General features: G+C 38.6%; 2 protein-coding genes across 4 annotated transcripts; one reads left to right on the forward strand and one right to left on the reverse strand.

The window, feature by feature from the left end:
* The first annotated feature begins 458 nt into the window (after positions 1-458).
* On the forward strand, positions 459-14,494 carry LOC127249786 (187-kDa microtubule-associated protein AIR9). Of its 2 annotated transcripts, none has more exons than XM_051272775.1 (38): positions 459-617; positions 1,254-2,132; positions 2,544-2,615; positions 3,068-3,133; positions 3,259-3,330; positions 3,416-3,481; positions 3,576-3,638; positions 3,711-3,776; positions 4,030-4,129; positions 4,449-4,550; positions 4,793-5,025; positions 5,101-5,215; positions 5,665-5,785; positions 5,901-6,076; positions 6,676-6,811; positions 7,021-7,121; positions 7,229-7,276; positions 7,893-8,077; positions 8,157-8,274; positions 8,725-8,852; positions 9,396-9,564; positions 9,742-9,860; positions 10,038-10,206; positions 10,302-10,386; positions 10,479-10,552; positions 10,638-10,757; positions 10,920-11,115; positions 11,196-11,317; positions 11,518-11,725; positions 12,117-12,190; positions 12,381-12,519; positions 12,702-12,874; positions 13,004-13,159; positions 13,272-13,403; positions 13,514-13,572; positions 13,687-13,719; positions 13,810-13,941; positions 14,036-14,494. In XM_051272775.1, exons 2-38 carry the CDS (start codon positions 1,272-1,274, stop codon positions 14,210-14,212), a joined length of 5,166 nt encoding a protein of 1,721 aa, XP_051128732.1. In that variant the 5' UTR covers positions 459-617; positions 1,254-1,271; the 3' UTR covers positions 14,213-14,494. The 2 variants fall into 2 exon arrangements, with proteins under 2 accessions (XP_051128732.1, XP_051128733.1); XM_051272776.1 differs by lacking the exon at positions 459-617 and adding an exon at positions 650-922.
* A 63-nt stretch (positions 14,495-14,557) lies between these two features.
* On the reverse strand, positions 14,558-17,821 carry LOC127249788 (BTB/POZ domain-containing protein At1g30440-like). Of its 2 annotated transcripts, XM_051272783.1 has the most exons (5): positions 17,807-17,821; positions 17,104-17,632; positions 16,629-16,698; positions 15,320-16,540; positions 14,558-15,223 (listed from the first exon to the last, which is right to left on the reverse strand). In XM_051272783.1, the coding sequence occupies exons 2-5, from the start codon at positions 17,160-17,162 to the stop codon at positions 14,681-14,683; spliced, it is 1,893 nt and encodes a 630-aa protein (XP_051128740.1). In that variant the 5' UTR covers positions 17,163-17,632; positions 17,807-17,821; the 3' UTR covers positions 14,558-14,680. The 2 variants fall into 2 exon arrangements, with proteins under 2 accessions (XP_051128740.1, XP_051128739.1); XM_051272782.1 differs by lacking the exon at positions 17,807-17,821 and having other exon boundaries at positions 17,104-17,713.
* Positions 17,822-18,224: the final 403 nt, after the last annotated feature.

Genomic DNA, 18,224 nt, shown 5'->3' on the forward strand with positions numbered 1-18,224 from the left:
TGAAAATAAATTATACTGACCATTATATGTGAATTAAATTCAGTTGAATTATTTAATAAAATAAAATGATTGAATATTTTATAAATATATAATTGTGATTTTACTAGATTTTAAACTCACAGTTGCAGTTCCACGTGAGTCTTTTTTTTTTTAAAAAAACCTTTATCTTGGTAAAACTTTTTTTTTTCAAAAATTCCAAAATTTGAAATTGATTTGAGGCGCTGAAATAAGCTGCTGCGTCCTGTTCTGTTCTGTCATTTTCCGGACATGATTTTAGTTGTTATAAATAGACAGAGAAATACGCATTGGTGAGGAAAGGAAACTCCCCAAAATACAGGCGGAGGAGGAGGTTTCGGACAACTGTAATCCACATTGCCAATTGGGCCCACCCGAATAAACAATTATAGCATTTATTTTTTATGGTAAAAAATAAAACCAAGTGACTGTAGCTCTACGTTCTGAATGCTCCCACTATTTGTTTTTCATTATTCCCTGCAGCATTGTTTTATGTACGTATAAATAAATAAATGTTCTCTCAGTTTTTTCTTTGACACCCCTTTGAAAAAGAAGAGCAGCAGGAAACGGAAGAGATGCTGGTGGTGGTATAAAAGTGCCAGGTATTTTGTGCATTATTGATATTTGTGCACAGTGTTCAAATTATTCTTTCAGCAACAAATAACAAAATGTGCGTTGGTTAGAACCCAACCCTAGCGTGGGGAAAACTTTCCCAGCGTGGTTCAACCGAATGGATTTAACTTGCTTTTCTTGCTGCCTTTACTTTATACTCTCCAGATCTAAGCTGTCTTGAGTGAGTGAGTTGTTAGCAACATCTGGAGTGCAAGCATTCTCCTTCTTCTTCCTTGTCTCTTTTTTTTCCTGGTGTTCTTGAATTGAGTGGTTGTGTGGGATTAGGCTGAACAAGGTGTGTCCACCACTACTCCTTTTCTTTTTCCCAAAGATTTTATCTTTTTTACTATATATATAACTTTTTTGGTTTCATTTGTCTTACTCGGGTGAGTTGTAGTGTGGATTTGGAGGTTAGGCTCAAGGGGTATTTGGTGGTCCTTTTCCTTTTGATGTAGGCTCAAGAACTGGATGCGACTGTTATCCCTTTTTATTTTTAATGGTTTCTTATCGATTACACTGGAATGAGTTTTAAACTCGTGTTTCTTTTTGCTGATGTTCAAAACCAAGTGGGGTGTTTGTAATATGGCGACTTGTAGTAATATTGTCTCCTCTTTGGTTCATTGAAGCTTGGGCAATTCTGCTGGATGGAGGTTTCGATGGCTGAAACAGTGGAGGATTCCGTGGAAGCAAGCAGCATTGCTGAGGCGAAGTCCTTGGGGAACGAGGATTCACAATGCTCTGAGAGTGTGAAGAAAGTCTCTGAGTCCACGAACGCAAATGCCGTACCTAAGAGCACTACTACAGTTGCAGCGCCGAAAAGGAAAATTGAGGTGAAGAGTGGTAAAGACTCGGGTTCAAATGAGTCAAGGTCGACATTGACTAGACCAACTGTGAGTAGTGCTTCGCGAACGTCGGGATCAGTTCCAGTGACTAGAAGGAGCAGCACTGGTGGTTTACCTGAGAAGCAGCCAATGTCGATTACAAAACGGAAGAGCAAAGATGTCGGTTTAGATGCAGGTAAACAAACCAGTTCTCTAGCCTCAGAACCTCTAAGGAAATCTCTTCCAGGAACTATTAGGGGCTCCGTCGCATCTTTTGGTGCTAAGTCTGCTGTCAGACGGAGCATTCCGGAACTTCGAAGCTCAGCTCCTGTTTCGCCTGTGGCCAAAAGTCCGCGGACACCAACAAGTTCCGATTTAAGCAAGCAGTATTCTAGTGCAAAGTCATCTTTGCGATCATCACAGTTGTCTGGTTCTTCAGCTAAAAGTATTTCTTCCCCATCATTGGATAGCACTGGAAGTAGCAGCTCCATTAGAAAGTCAATTGGAAAGGTTACTACCATTGCTTCTCGGTCACCCTTACTATCCAGCGGATCTAAATCTGGCTCGACATATCACGACAGAAGTTCTAGTTTATTGGGTCGGAAGAAACTAGGAACTCCTGACAGTCGAGACTCACGTCTAATTATGCTTCCTCAGGTGGAGGTGAAAGCTGGTGATGATGTGGTAAGACATGCTAATAAACCTATGAAAAGCTTGCTGATATTAAGATGCTTAACTTCTGATGTATTAGCGAAAAATGTATACCGCTTTTTGCATTGCATATATAATATTGTCTTTAGGTTATTTTGAGGTGTTCAACATAATTGGTATTGAGAATTATATTTAGGCTAATAGTTGTTTATGGGTTGGTTACTTCGTCAAAGATTGGTCTACAGGGTACACAATTGATTTCATATGCCTGCACTGTGGTTGAATGGATGAGATATGGTTAACGATTTTGCATTGGGCTGAAAATGTTCATTTTTATTCAGAGTTTAGAGCAGTTGTCGAACTTTGAACACTTTCCATCCCTTGTTACTTTGATCAGTTCTCAGTTAATTAAAGGTTTATGTGAATCCAATGTTTTTGATGAAGCGGTTGGATCTCCGTGGCCACAAGATACGCACTCTCAAAAGTGGTGGACTGAATCTGTCACCAAATTTAGAGGTATGTGTGTCACAGTTTGTCTTTCTACCCACTGTCTCTGAGGGTTACATGTGGCACTAGTGTGAGTAAATTTACATACACATAGTCCTTTAACTACTCACTGTTTCATTATTATTGTGATTTAATTTCGCAAATTTCAGCTTCTTCTGCATTATGGCATCGTTAACAAATTTAGGGCCCATGGCAGTTCTTTTATGAATGGAACTTTGATCTTGGAGTTGGCTAGTTGCATCAGTTCCTAAAGTAAATTGCATATTATTTTTTTACTTTTGGTCTCCCCACTATTATTTCCTGTACTTTTAGTAAACAGACCCAAGTTTTTCGAGGGGCTTCATTATATGCACACAATGGAAAGCACAACGATTTGTTGCATCAAAGTTTACTTCTATTTCTCCTTTTTCTTTTTAATTTTTTTTTTAATTTTATTATCCTAACATGAACTTCCCGTGCAGTTTGTTTATCTCAGAGACAATCTTCTATCTGCATTGGATGGTATAGAAATCCTGAAACGTGTGAAGGTGCATATAGCTTGCTAATTTCCAAGTCTCTAAACTTATTTTTGTACATTAGAGCTTGTATGTCACTTATTCCACCGGTCTACATCTTGTGTCAATCTTAGTTACAATAGCTGTTATACATTCAGGTTCTTGATTTGAGTTTCAATGATTTCAAAGGACCTGGTTTTGAGCCACTTGAGAATTGCAAAGCACTACAGGTGGTCTTGTTTTCATGATAATGTATTATCTGCGGAATAAAATTCTAGTTCAATAACATCCTATTTCATTTTATTTTTCCTGCAGCAACTTTATCTTGCTGGAAATCAAATCACATCATTGAAGAGCCTTCCTGAGCTCCCTAACTTGGAGGTGAAGCCTAGGCTTTCAGCTCATTCATTTGACGGCACCACTGTTAGGGTGGTTCACATTCTGATACAACATTATTTCCTTTGTTCCCTTTCAGTTTTTATCTGTTGCTCAGAATAAATTGAAGTCTCTTTCAATGGCTAGCCAGCCTCGCTTACAGGTTAGTAAATTGTTCTAAATCTTATTCGTCATATACCTTTCAATTTGTAATCATTAACATTTTGCTTTGTAGGTGCTAGCGGCAAGCAAGAACAAAATATCAACTTTGAAAGGGTTCCCATACTTGCCAGCACTTGAGGTTAGTTGAGTGAACACATGCCCAGTTTTCTTTTTACACCATTAATAAATAACTCTACTGAATGCTCTTTAATGTTAAGTTATAAAGCTGGTGCAGAAGATCACAGTAAAACCTCTTACATATTATGAACATTGTGTCGACACTGATCGATATTGACTGTAACTTTAAGTTGCACCTTAAATGAGTTGGAATCATAAATTTATCTTACCATGCTAATCTTGTTTGTGTCTGCTATATGCGTTGGGATATGCAGCATTTGCGTGTTGAAGAGAATCCCATACTTAAGATGCCTCATCTGGAAGCAGCATCCATTTTGCTTGTAGGCCCAACCTTGAAGAAATTTAATGATAGGGGTGAGACATCTATTCAGTGTTTTATGTAATTTATTTTATTCACTTGTAATATTTTCTTCTGGGATTTCTTTCTGTGCAAGTCTTTCCATCGATCCGACTAGGAAGGAGCGTAGTGAGTTCATCTCATAACATAAAACACTATTGGTGTAAAGATTTAGTATGAGATATTTAATTCATCTCCTTTCACATTCACAGCTACAATAGTTGGAATGTTTGTGGCACACAACACCCCTGATCTAGCATCCATTGAACATAATATTAATTTTCTTGCACAGACCACATCTTATTCTCCTATTCATCTGTTGAACAATTCTTTCAGATCTTACTCGTGAGGAGATAGCTGTTGCCAAACGTTATCCATCGCATACAGCCTTGTGTATTCGAGGTGGTTGGGATCTCTGCCGTCCCGAGCAAGCTGGTGGTAAGTGGAGGTTTTAAATTTGTACACAATTTTCTTTTTTTTTTTTTTTAATATAAGCAGTAGAGCAAATGAGGTTTTAAGTTTGGATTTAACTATTGCCAGTTCTACTAAAGAAAAGTGCCTGCGGTTGCCCTCTTGTATGCGGCTATAACTTGCATGATTAATAAATTTCGGCATGCAGCACTGTCATGATCTTGTATTTCCTTGTTATGATTTCTTATAAATCTGCTTCCTGTTACTAGATTCTACATTTAAGTTTCTTCTGGAACAATGGAAAGAGCAGCTTCCTCCTGGATACACTCTTAAAAGAGCTTCTGTCGACAGACCTTTTGTGGAAGATGCTTGCTGTTCTCACTTTGAGTTTGTGAGGGACACCACTGAAGAGACTGATTCAGTTTTGGATTTGAAATACCATTGGTATATTGGAGAACGAACTCCATCAAATTTTACAGCAATTTCTGGTGCTTGCAGAGAGGTGTGCCTATAGTTATCAAGCATTTAAATACCATCTCTGGTCTAAAGATTAGTGTATTAATTAATTTCTTGTCAGATCTATTTCCCCAAGCGTGATGAGGTTGGCAGAATCTTGAAAGTGGAGTGTACTCCAGTACTAGGAGATACTGAATATCCCAGTATTTTTGCAATATCCTTGCCAGTTTCTCCAGGTATATTTATCCAGACTACTGCTGAAATTGCTGATTTTTAATCCATGTGGTTGTTGGTTGGCCCATTATTGCACTATGATGCACCTTTGCAAAATATGTGTGAATCATAGAGTTTGTGTGCATCACCTTCCTTGCAATCCATGACACAAGGTCCTTGCTTTAATTGGCAGTGGAGCTTTCACAGGCATTTTTTTTTTTATTATTAAACTAATCGAAGGGACTTGACTGCATGTAGCCCTTTCTCATTTTGTCCATCTTGCATTTGTTATGTCGTACATGCGTTCTTTCTGACAAACATGATAGTGTTCTTGCCACCATCTTAACATATTCTTATTTTGGTAGTTCTTCAAACATCTTATATGGTGTAAGATAAAAAAATAAAATAAAAATTACCAGTTGGTATGGATTTTTATCTTGCCAATGAACTATTTTTGCCTGTTTTCTCAAAGGCACTGGAATCCCTAAGGTCATAAAAATTGATGTCCGTGGGGAACTGGTAGAGGGTAATGCACTCAAAGGGTATGCTGAGGTTGCTTGGTGTGGAGGGACTCCAGGGAAAGGTGTTGCCAGGTGATATCATTGAGCAATGCCTTTTGAATGATTTGACTTATCTGTTTTTTTCTTGTAATATAAGAGAAGTGCTTGTCCACATCAGGTGGGAGAAACTTACTTTTTCTTTCTGCAGTTGGCTTCGGAGACGATGGAATAGCAGCCCTGTAGTAATTGATGGTGCAGAAGAAGAAGAATATCAACTGACCCTAGATGATGTTGATTCTTGTTTAGTTTATATGTACACGCCTGTAACTGAAGAAGGTGCGAAAGGGGAACCTCAGTATGCAATCACTGATTATGTAAAAGCAGGTATGCACTTATTGTTCTGGAATTTGCACTTTTTTAGCATATTGTTCTTGAGAGATGTTATACAGAACTATAGGTCGATAGAAACATTGAAAGCAGACCTAATATCAACTCTGACTATATATATATAATGAGAAGGATTTCATGCATATTCAATAGACATACTTGCCTTAGTTCTTTCATTTTACCTGCTAACCATGGTTTCAGATATTATATATATCTTAAGTTGACATGGGGGGCATTGTTTTCTTGTAATATTTGGGATCTGCTTTGGTCCGGAGATGCCTACTGCTCTTTCAAATAGTGATAATGAAGCAATTGCTATGTTGAATGTTTGCTTGTATACCTTTGTAGCTTGTGTTTAAGAAGTGTGCCAACGTCCAAGATAAGTACTTATAAAATTTATTGTGAGTTCATAGAAAGAGCCTTAAATTTTCGAAAAAGCTATCAGATGTGTGACATGAACTTTCCTTGTATACAACTGTTGGCATGCCAAATACAGAACTTCCAAGCTAAATTAGTTTATCACTAAATAATTAGTTTTGTTATTCTTCTTGGTGTATCCGTTTAATTTTTTTAAATAACTCATTCTGTTTTGGCAGCTTTTCCATCTGTGAGTAATGTACAGATTACTGGAGATGCTGTTGAAGGAAATACTATCAAAGGGGTAGGGGAGTATTTTGGAGGAAAAGAAGGCCCCAGTACCTTTAAGTGGTTGCGTGAGGATAAGGATACTGGGTTGGTGTTTGTTCCTTTTGTGATATATCCCACCGGTTAACCTCAAATGTTTTGTTTCTTATTTATCTTTCTCCCACTTAGAAATTCTCACTTCTGTTTCGTTGATATTTTCTGTTCATTTGGTCCTTTATGTGATATTATATGTCTTACATTTATTTTAATCGCTGGATTTAGTTCAACTTAAATGCTTTCTTTCTCCTGCCTTGCAGAGAATTCACATCAGTGTTGATGGGTACAAATGAATATATTCTTAAAAAAGAAGATATTGGTCAACGAATAGCATTTGTTTATGTACCTGTAAACTTTGAGGGTAAGTTCATTAAAATGTGGGAATTCTTACAGTTCTTCTACCTTAGCTTGTGCAAGAAGGTGTTTCAAGCAATGTATAATCTTCTTTACTTTTCGGACTACTTTCAGGACAGGAAGGGAAATCTATGTCAGCAATGTCCCAGATTGTTAAACGAGGTGCATAACTTATTATCTTAACACGGCAACCATTAATCAAAATATTGAACTGCAGCATTTCTGGCATTAGAAGTTTTGTCTGAATAAAATTATCTATTAGACTACTTTTCATTAATTTTTACTTCAAAAATTTTGCAGTTGATTGCACCGACTAGTGTATTATTTGTTATATTTTACACTTAGAAAGTTTGTATTTATGCATGCTTGTTTTTGTGTCTTATTTGTATAAATCCTGTGCATGGAGTTGGTTGATATGTTCCAGTGGTATGCTTTTGTGTTTTCCCTGTATTTGTTAACATCTCATAACTCGTTGAGGTTGGTCATTGTTTTTAAAGGTATATGGTAATTGAATTTGATTGTTATTCTTTTTGCAATGGCTTACTTATAGCCATTGTGCATTGATAGGTTACACCTGTCATAGGTTAATTGGTTAACATGATGCAATAAAATTTTAACATTTGCTGTTGGATGTATACTAACTTGTGGTAACATTCCGCGATCAATTTTGTTTTAAGTTCTTATCTTTGAAGAGAAAACATGCAACCTTGTCACTTAGTTTTCTATTCCTTTTCTGAGATCCTCTAATTTTCCTTCCGTCTCTGTCTTCAACACACAGCCCCACCAAAAGTAACAAATGTAAAGATAATTGGCGAACTGAAGGAGGGGAGCAAGGTTACAGTTACTGGCATTGTCACAGGAGGAACTGAAGCTTCTAGTAGAGTTCAGTGGTTCAAAACTAGTAGTTCCACACTTGAGGATGAAAATGACCTTGAAGCAATGAGTACCTCTAAAATTGCTAAGGTAACTTGCAGATATTGGCAACTATCTTGATTCATAATGTGGATATACTGGTTTCTGCTTAGCAATTTCCTTTATGCAGGCATTTCGCATACCCCTGGGTGCTGTTGGAAAATACATTGTTGCAAAATTTACTCCAATGACTCCAGATGGTGAAGCTGGTGAACCAGCTTTTGTAATTTCTGAAACAGCTGTTGAGAGTGAGTATAATCCTAATTTCTGCATTTAGTTCCAAAGGATTCAGGAGTGGGTAGAAGTTGCACAAGTATTAGTTATTGGATTTTCATCTACTGTTGTTAGAATTTAAGCTTTTTTAGAGTTACAGTTCCAAAGGCTGCTTTATGTATCCTGACAATAGAGTGAGTTACTTTTACGAGAGCAAGATATTGGAGGAAATAGTTCACTTTATTTCGAGAGAAACATTTTGATAAGCAAAATAAGTTATCCGAATCCATAGGATGGTACTTTCTATTCGTAATGTCTTGAATTTCTTTCTCAATGACCTATCTAAATTACATTGGATAACTTATTATTATATTTAGTTTCTGTTCATGCCCTTAACTCCTAGACTTTTTTAAATTCAGGAAGTGAAGAACTATCCATGTTGACCATTGTTAAATGATTGATAACATGTAGTTATCCTTTTGCAGCTCTTCCGCCCAGTCTTAATTTTATGTCTATTACCGGCGATTACTCTGAAGGTGGTGTGTTGACAGCATCATATGGTTATATTGGTGGTCATGAGGGGAAGAGTGTGCATAACTGGTTTCTCCATGAGGTATATTATTATTGTTCAATATAATGCATGAATCTTATATTATAGCATCTGTTTATGGCATTAAAGAGAATATATGGGCTTTTGGTAAATACCAGTGCTAGAACTTGAAGGATAACATCACTTAGCTAACATAATCAGCTGTGCAACTTAGGACTTAAGTGTGAAGTGTGAATACATTGAAAGTTGTGCATAAACCAAACTACTATGCCACGTAGGATGTATCTTTTATGTCCTTGCCCATGTGATGAAGCCCCTTTAAAGCGTTGAATGAGAAGTTCCCTGACAACATTTAATTTCACCTCAATTTTTCCAGCCTCTTGTTGTGATTGCATGCTGTTCTTCATCATTTGGCCTATCTACCATGAATCTCTTTTGATTTATTATCACTGAAACGGTTCTTTCACTGTATAGAATTTTTAAGAAAACATACATACACGCATTGATTAAAGGATGACTTTAAACCAATAACATCAATTTGGAACTCACAGGTATCAGATTTTCTTTATTATGTTTGGTTGTGAAGTTCTATAATACCTGTTGCAGGTGGAAAATGACTCTGGCACACTTATACCTGAGCTTTCAGGTCATCTTCAATATCAAATTACAAAAGATGCCATTGGGAAAATTGTATCTTTCACTTGCATCCCAGTGCGCAATGATGACGTTTCTGGTGAACCAAGAACCTGCATAGGACAAGAGCGTGTTCGTCCAGGTAACTGCAGCACTTCCTGTGGTTAATTTTATTGTCATTCTACTATTTTGTGTTTTGCAGTGACATCAAGTGCCTAGTTTGACTTTGGTCTAACTTTCAATGGCGAGAAAAATCTATATTTTTGTAGAATGGAATTAATTCTATAAATAATTAATCTTCATCAATTCTTATTATCAGGAAGCCCAAGATTGCTTTCTTTACAAATCAATGGGACTTCTGTTGAAGGCACAACACTCAGCGTTGAAAAAATATACTGGGGTGGTGAAGAGGGAGAGTCTGTTTACTGCTGGTTCCGGGTATATATTATTGCATGAAGTGATGTTGCCCTATTTGTTTTTGTAGTTACTAATCCCGTGAAGTTATTATAGTTCCACATATCAATTTGTGGTAACGCTGGTGCCCCCATTCTTTCCTTTGAGTTTTTACTATAATTAAAACCTCCTGCAAACTTTATTAGTGATATTTCTTTACAGACTAGTTCAAATGGCGCACACAATGAAATAAGCGGTGCAACTTCTTCATCATACATGATATCAGTTGATGACATTGGCTTTTTCATATCAGTTTCCTGTGAGCCTATTCGATGTGATGGGGCACGTGGCCCTATTGTTCTTTCTGAACAAGTTGGACCTATTGTTCCAGGTAGCCTAAGAAAATTCACACCAACACTCTTGCCTACAAAAATGTACAATTACAATCCACTACTTGAAATTGAAAGTGAAATATTCTCATTCCAGGATTGCCGACTTGCCGATCACTTAAATTTCATGGATCACTGGTTGAAGGCGAGCATTTGAGCTTCGTCGCTAATTACAGTGGCGGGTAAGGCCCCTTAATAAGCTTAAATTATATTTCCCTACCACCTTTCAAAAGCTTTATTTTCACAGGATCACATGTAATGCTCATTTTTTCAGGGTGAAGGGAGATTGCTTGTGCGAGTGGTACAGAGTGAAAGGCAGTGGACAAAAAGAGAAACTTCATGTTGGAGGCAAATATTGTTATGCGTTTGTTTGTTGATAGTCTCAATACGCTTTGGTTTCTGTGTTCTGATAAATTGTTTCAAAGTCATGCAGAAGCTTTGGACTTAACTATTGATGAAGTAGGACGCTGCCTGGAATTCGTTTATACACCAGTTCGTGCTGATGGCTTGAGGGGGAGCCCCAAGACACTGGTTTCTTCTGCCATTGCTCCTGGTGAGTGTAGACAGTTCTATATCAATTGTTTGTATTCACCCCAGTCATACTTTATCGTTGCTTCTGTTGATGTTTTGAATTTTAAACAACTAATCATAGTTTACACAGCTCAAATATTCAGAAGATTATGGTCCTAAGTTTAAAGTGGTAATTTATGTGCAGGGGAGCCTCAGGGTGTTGAATTAGTGATTCCTGATTGCAGTGAAGGCCAGGAATCTGTCCCTGAAACAAAATATTTTGGAGGTGAAGAAGGATCTGGGAAATATATTTGGTTCAGAACAAAGGATAAGCTTCCTGAATCTGCCCCGGTGGAGCTGTCAAATAATATTGAAAATGTTAATATATGTGGAGAAATATTGTAAGTGTTTTTTGAGTTATATGATAGAACTTATGGAAATCAAGGACGATGACATCTTATTGAATCATTACCCTTGTCAGAACCTATACTCCTTGTCTTGAAGATGTGGGATCATATCTAGCATTATATTGGCTGCCAACTCGATCAGACGGAAAATGCGGCAAGCCTCTGGTTTCTATTTGTCAATCTCCAGTTACTCCAGGTAGCATCTTATTTTCCTAGTGTTTCCTTGAGGGTATTAATCTTTTATAGCATATTGTACTATATTGTTAACTTGCTTTAGGTATCACCAGAAATTTAGCCTTTTATTTCTTCGCTCACAGCTTAGGAATTATTTTAGCTCAATCATTTTAATTTTCCAATTCTTGTGTCCTAACACCTAGATATTATCTTGCACGGCAGCTCTTCCAGTAGTTTCTAATGTTCACATTACGAAGTTGTCCTCAAGTACCTATTGTGGAGAAGGAGAATATTTTGGTGGATATGAAGGAGAGAGCCTGTTCAGCTGGTTTAGAAAATATGAAGATGGGACATCTGTTCTTATTAGTGGTGCTAATTCTAAAAATTATGAAGTCTCAGATGAAGATTATAACCATAGATTGTTGTTTGGGTAAGCAATCAAATCCTCTATTATTTTGTTGTGAATCACTTAAGTTCAGCTGCAACATATGATTACTGTAACTTGAATTGACCATTTGATAGGTTCTCTACATAGACAACTAGACATACATAGGCAAATTGCCTCTTTGCCAATACTTGTGTTCCTTTATGCCATTCTATACAATTTCAATTGAATCTATGCACTTCACAATTTGTTTATCAATCATTCTTTATTGTTGCACAGTATAGACTACATGATTGATGCACAATGTTTTGCTATTTTGTTGGTCTCCCCATCTGAATGTTACTAAGTAAAGCTGTGATTTTTCTGTGACTTCCATTGTTTGATATTCAATGTTATTAATAGTTGAATTTTATTTAACATTTCATGCGTACTGCAGATACACACCTGTTCGCTCCGATTCAATGGTTGGAGAACTTCAATTATCTGAGCCAAGCGATATTGTTTTGCCAGGTATTATTATAAGCTTGTCGCCGCTCTTTAGAAGATTTATTGCAGCAGTAGAGTTTGCAAAGAATGTTCTCATGTTGTACCCTAAGTTCACCAGTCACAGAAGATGAAAGTAGATTATTGATTTACATCCCATCCACCGAGCTATTTAAGTCCTAGTTACCTTTATCTGATTATTACATTGATATGCCAGAGTTGCCAAGAATTGAGATGATAGCTCTTACTGGTAAAGCTGTTGAAGGAGAAGTACTTACGGCTTTAGAAGTTATCCCAAAGACTGAAACTCAAGAGATCATTTGGGGAAAGTACAAGAAAGAAGTGAAATATCAATGGTACATCTCTACCCCCTAATTTCTTGGTATTTGTAAGACATGGTAATGATTTTTGCTGAGATGATGCAAGCTTTGTTGGAAGAAAGCCATAGAGATATGATATCTTCAGTGTGTTCATACCAAAATTTCTTTCCAGACCATGGCCTAATTTAGATGTCTTTGCTGTGATGCCAAATTTGTAGGTTTTTCTCTTCTGAAACAAGGGTATTCGAGCCACTTCCAGCACATCGATCTTGCTCCTACAGGGTACGGTTTGAGGATATCGGTCGCTCCCTGAGGTGTGAATGCATAGTTACCGATGTGTTTGGAAGATCAAGTGAGCCATCATTTGCTGAAACCTCTCCGGTTTTACCAGGTACCACCAAACTACAATATCATTATTGTGTGCAATGTTGCTAGTTAGCCTGTAAAATAGATTACTTGTGAAGGTTAGTGTGCTCTCATAATATCACATCCTGAAATTTTTGGCTTCTGTTGAAAACAGGAGTTCCTAAAATGGACAAGCTGGAAATCGAGGGCCGAGGTTTTCATACAAATCTATATTCTGTACGTGGCATTTACAGCGGCGGAAAGGAGGGGAAAAGCAGGATCCAATGGCTCAGATCAATGGTTGGAAGTCCAGACCTCATCTCTATCCCCGGTATGTTTCATCTTTAGTCACTGTGTTTACATCAACATCATACATCAAGCAATGTAATCTATTGACTTCCATCTTGATGTAATCTTTTGATCATGTTGATTTGCGGCTGCAGGGGAGACTGGAAGAATGTATGAAGCTAATGTTGACGATGTAGGCTACCGGCTAGTTGCTATATACACACCGGTGAGAGATGATGGAGTCGAGGGACAGCCTGTTTCAGCATCAACTGACCCCATTGCAGTTGGTAATTCATTCTGTTGTCCAAAGCTATTCTCCTACCATTTGTTACCATTGAAATAATTGCACAAAGCATATTTCTCTGATGTTGCTTTCAACTATTATCGTAATTTACAGAACCCGATGTTCATAAAGAGGTCAAGCAGAAACTAGAACTCGGGTCGGTCAAGTTTGAGGTATTTCTTTTCTTACTCTTGGAATGATTCTTTTGTAAAGATCTTTAATCTATTAAATCTTTATGTCATCTATGCATAAGAACCGAACTGATGCATCTAGAAATTTTGGTACAGGTCCTGTGCGACAAGGATCGAGCTCCTAAAAGGGTACTTGTGATTTGTACCAAACATTATCTTGCCAAAAAATATATATAATAGGTGACTTTTCTGTACTGAATGACATTTTTTGTGCTGCAGGTTCCAGGGATGGGAAGTCTTGAGAGAAGAATACTAGAAGTAAATAGAAAAAGAGTTAAGGTTGTAAAGCCAGGTTCCAGAACTTCATTTCCTACAACAGAAATTCGCGGCGCATACACTCCTCCTTTCCATGTACGCGTCCTTGCTCTTCCAGTTGGACAATATTTGCAGCCGTGTGACTGTGACGGTTCCCTTTTTAATGTCCTCCTATGTGTATCTTTTGTAGGTGGAGCTATTCCGAAATGATCAGCATCGCCTGAGAATTGTCGTGGACAGTGAGAATGAAGTGGATCTGATGGTGCAGACCCGACATCAGCGCGACTTGATTGTGCTCATGATCCGCGGCCTGGCGCAGCGATTCAACAGCACATCTTTGAACACTCTTCTCAAAATAGAAGCGTAGATATCGCCAACAAACTCAATATATTGAGGTGATGGATGGCTGGCTGGCTTTATTCATCTGTTTTAGTCTTAGCCTTTCTCATCTCCCTAATTTTTAATAGAGTAGAAGGGTCTGTTTGTACTGTTCGAAATCATTTCTTGCAAGGGGTGTGTTCTGGTTTGAACTATACAATCGGTGATCGAAAAGTGTACTTAGATCAATCCCAGGATTGGAGTGTACAGAAATATGCCTGTTGGCCATTATGTCTTGAATTCATTAAACATGGATGGGTTTTTTCCAGAATGATTTAATGGCAATAGATATGGTGTATCCATTTGCATTTCTGTTGCATACTTGGATAAACCATACATACAATACAAGAACCCAAGTTGAAATGGAATTGAAGACAGTTAATCATCATTGCACACCAGGGCTAAAAATGGAGAAAATAAAGGTTAAAAAGAGCAACAAATTCTATTCATAGCAAGCCTAAGTTTTCTTCTCCCTGCCATGTCTGTCTTTGGTCTTTTCGAATTTGACATGGCTGTGGCTGTGGCTGTGGACGCTGCTCGGCTTGCTAGCTGAGTCCTCATGTGTGCTGCACATCTGAGACTTCAATCGAAGGCCTAACTTCTTGGCAAGGCTCGACTCTTTAGCCTTACCCAGCTTCTGGATCTCCTGCCTCATGTTAGAACACTCTTTCTCGAGCTCAGACACCCTCATCTTCATGTTATCCATGCCGACTTTCAAAACCTGGTTTTCCCTGGCCGTGCTCGTCGCCCATCCTCCATCATTTGCCCCCAACAGCCCACTTCTTAACTGTCTCGACCCATCAAGGTTGTCGGAGACTAGAAAGCATCCGGCTATGGAGGTTCTTAATTGCAGTTGCTCAAAGAAGAGGACTTGGATGATTATCCTTAATGGCAGCCGTTCGTTCTGAGCTGCGTGCGTGCATGCTTCCAGAGAGAGCTTCTGGCAGTCCATCAGCCGGCATAGTTGTTCTCTGTCGGATTCTGCAAACCATGGGTGAGCCTGCATTGCCGAGAAAAGCAATTAAGATTCACAACCATTTCGAAATACTTTGTTGTTGGAAAACTCCCAAGTGAGTTTTGGGCAATGTAAATGTACCTGAAGGTAAATGTCAATGGCGCGATAAAGCCCATCATCCAAAGGGCGCGCATACTCGGGAACACCACCAGCAAGTGACTGAAACTTTGGGAGCTTCAGATTAACATCAGGGGCAACCTCTGCGAGGTATCCGTCGATCAGCTTTGCTACCATCGTGATTGGTACCAGAGATGGCGATCCCATTAATTGCCCGCCGTCAACAGAGCCTGGGGTTTCGCCGCCGTCAACCTGATCCATGGCCAAGAAATGCTCTAGAATTCGCTGCACACAATCAACATCATACAGAGTCTCCATAGAATAGGAAAAACACGGCATCAGGAGATCCTCAAGAGTAGCTTGATCGAGCTGCATTCCGATCCTCATCTCCAAGTTTGATATGCAAGAAGGATTTACCCGAAGAATCTTGGCTGTTCTTAGTAGTCCAGCTAGAAACTTCGTTGAAACAAAACCTTTTTGCACTGGGAGCAAGTGATCGATCTCTTCGAGAAGAATTTTCTGTTCCTCTACCGATAGTAGAGCTCCCGAACCCGGCGCAAGATGGCCACTCCCCTCACTGGCACCATGGCGCCGGTTTAGACCAGGTAAATACTTTTTTGCATAGAAGCTAAGCGAACCGGCTATTGTCTCCGGTTTCATGCCCCGGGTTTCCATTGCAGAAATTAACCTTTTGTAAAGAGATAAACTTAAAGTGGATGCATCCTCAAACCACCAGTCAGAACTCAAATTTTTCGATCGAGCGCCAGTGCTGATTCCATTCCATAGCACACTGCCGCCGGGACTCTGCAGAGGAGCACGATGATCCCTCACAGGCCACCCAAATAAAGTCGGATTAGTACATGCATTGGCTGCCAAAGAGTCGATACATCTTTTTGGAATGTCGAGATCTTCGGCGCAAGAGAGGACATCACTGCAGGTCTGGAGTGCTCTCAGCGAGTCGTTCCAATTTTGCAGAACAACTTGATTGAGAAAGACTTCAGTTTGAGAAATGAGATTGCCCTCGCCATATTCTTCAGTCATTTCAAGATGCTCCGCAGCACAGCGAAGGCACACCACATTTGAGGCAGTAAGTTCCAGTTTCACCCCATAGCAAAATTTAGCAACAAGCTCGAACATTTTTGCTCCACCAGGAATCTTCGGAAGGCCAATGACACAGCTGTCTTCTCCCTTTGAAGCATCGGCAATGAGTCTTTCCATTAAGCCACTTCTCGAAAGCAATGGAAACTGCAGAAGAAAATGTTTCAATCACATCCAACATAAAGGTGCAAGAGAAAAACCAACAGATGAAATATACATTTTACAACAATAATACCTTGTGAAGATGGAAGGACATATCCTCAACTTCAACAACTACATCGCTCGGAAGACCCGTTGTGCAGAACCTACAGTCAAGAAACTTGAACACATCAAGAGACTGAGCATTATTTCAATCACTCCATATCTAATGTTTTTGCACTCTCTAATGTCATTCATGGCAAACTCGGAGACACAATACTTTTGTTGGAATGTAATTCCATGAATTCCACAATACCCAGAGTGCCATAAAGACCACAGCGTAGCTGTTCAAGCCTCCTCAAGATCATGCCAAATCAAAGTCGCATAACAAATGGTGGCATTTCTAAGAGCAACAGCAGTTAAAAGTTGGATTTCGCAACAAAAATGCATAGGAGAAGCTAAGCAACCATGAGGGAACTAACTCAATCAACAATACATGAGGATTTTTGTTACTAGCAGAGCAGAGCAGAAAATGGAGGTAAGATTATGATTGATTAAATCGAGAAACGAACCAGGCTTGTCCTCGTCTCTGGAATGCATCGGATTTCGATCCCAATTTCATACAGGCCATGTCTTCAATTACCAAGCCAGATGAAGAAGAAGCTTCCGCAATGTCGCAAAACCCTAACGTTCAGTGTACATTCGCCGATTAGGCTCAAATGCGGGTTTGTGAAATTGCAGAAATGAATCCGATTAAAAGGAGAAAAGCAAGCAAGCGAATGGATCCAAAACCCTAATTGCAGAAACCCAATTGGAACAAATGCCACAAATAATGCTCAACAAAACCACAAAAGAACTACTCCTCTCTCATCTCATCTCATCTCATCTCATCTCATCTCATATGTTTATCCCCGAACCACCCCAGCAGGACGCCTCAGTGGAATTGCTGAATAAACTTCCGAATCAGACAAAAACATTAGGTCACCATCCCCAGTTGTCCTGACACAACAATACTAAAATAATTTTCTGGAGCCGAGCCACCAGACAGAAGATTCCAAAACTCAGCCTTCTTCAGTGAACACGAGACAAAACCAGTGACCCCTGTAAAAGAAGCATTTTTTGAGTACAAATTAAGGAATGAAGGTGCTTTCCGTTGAACAAATTTCGCGTTCCTGTGGTTATTATTGGGAAAGTAAAATAACACTAAAAAGGTTTGGCAATTAATTAATTAATAATTATTAGTGGGAGATGTGAAGAAAAACAAACACCAAACACCTCCTCGATGTTGTGGGCCATTTCCATTGAAACTTCAAACACCCACCTTGCATTGCATAGAGACACCAAATTTCTTCAAACCCCATTTGTTAAATTCAGTGATGTGATGATGCTTTATTTATTTATTCATAATGATTGAAGTAGGTCCGCCGCGTCCAACTTCTTGAATTCATATTAATGATGATGATGGTTGAAAGCAATTGCTATCTACATTCTACCCTAATTTCTCTTTTTGTTTCCTTCTTTATTTTATTCTGTGGGAAAGGGAAAGGAAAACTCAAACCATGCAGAAGATTTTCCAATTGATGATGGAAACTGAAGAATTGACCAATGATACTTTTTTGGGTTCCTTCCATCTTCTCAATGTAAAGTCAATATTGAAAATACATGAAAAGTCAAATATGCCAAGAATAGAATA

This window comes from Andrographis paniculata, unplaced genomic scaffold, assembly GCF_009805555.1.
Source record: "Andrographis paniculata isolate CXL003 unplaced genomic scaffold, ASM980555v1 Contig36END, whole genome shotgun sequence".
Lineage (NCBI taxonomy): Eukaryota > Viridiplantae > Streptophyta > Magnoliopsida > Lamiales > Acanthaceae > Andrographis > Andrographis paniculata.

Excerpts from the sequence above, each read along its gene's own strand:
- LOC127249786 (XM_051272775.1), top strand. The coding sequence starts at position 1,272 with ATGGAGGTTTCGATGGCTGAAACAGTGGAGGATTCCGTGGAAGCAAGC. Across the intron at positions 3,134-3,258 it reads AAATCCTGAAACGTGTGAAG|GTTCTTGATTTGAGTTTCAA; the intron begins GTGCATATAGCT and ends TTATACATTCAG. Across the intron at positions 12,191-12,380 it reads AAGCGATATTGTTTTGCCAG|AGTTGCCAAGAATTGAGATG; the intron begins GTATTATTATAA and ends TTGATATGCCAG.
- LOC127249788 (XM_051272783.1), bottom strand. The coding sequence starts at position 17,162 with ATGGCCTGTATGAAATTGGGATCGAAATCCGATGCATTCCAGAGACGA. Across the intron at positions 16,699-17,103 it reads CAGAGACGAGGACAAGCCTG|GTTCTGCACAACGGGTCTTC; the intron begins GTTCGTTTCTCG and ends TCTTGACTGTAG. Across the intron at positions 15,224-15,319 it reads CCATTGACATTTACCTTCAG|GCTCACCCATGGTTTGCAGA; the intron begins GTACATTTACAT and ends TCGGCAATGCAG.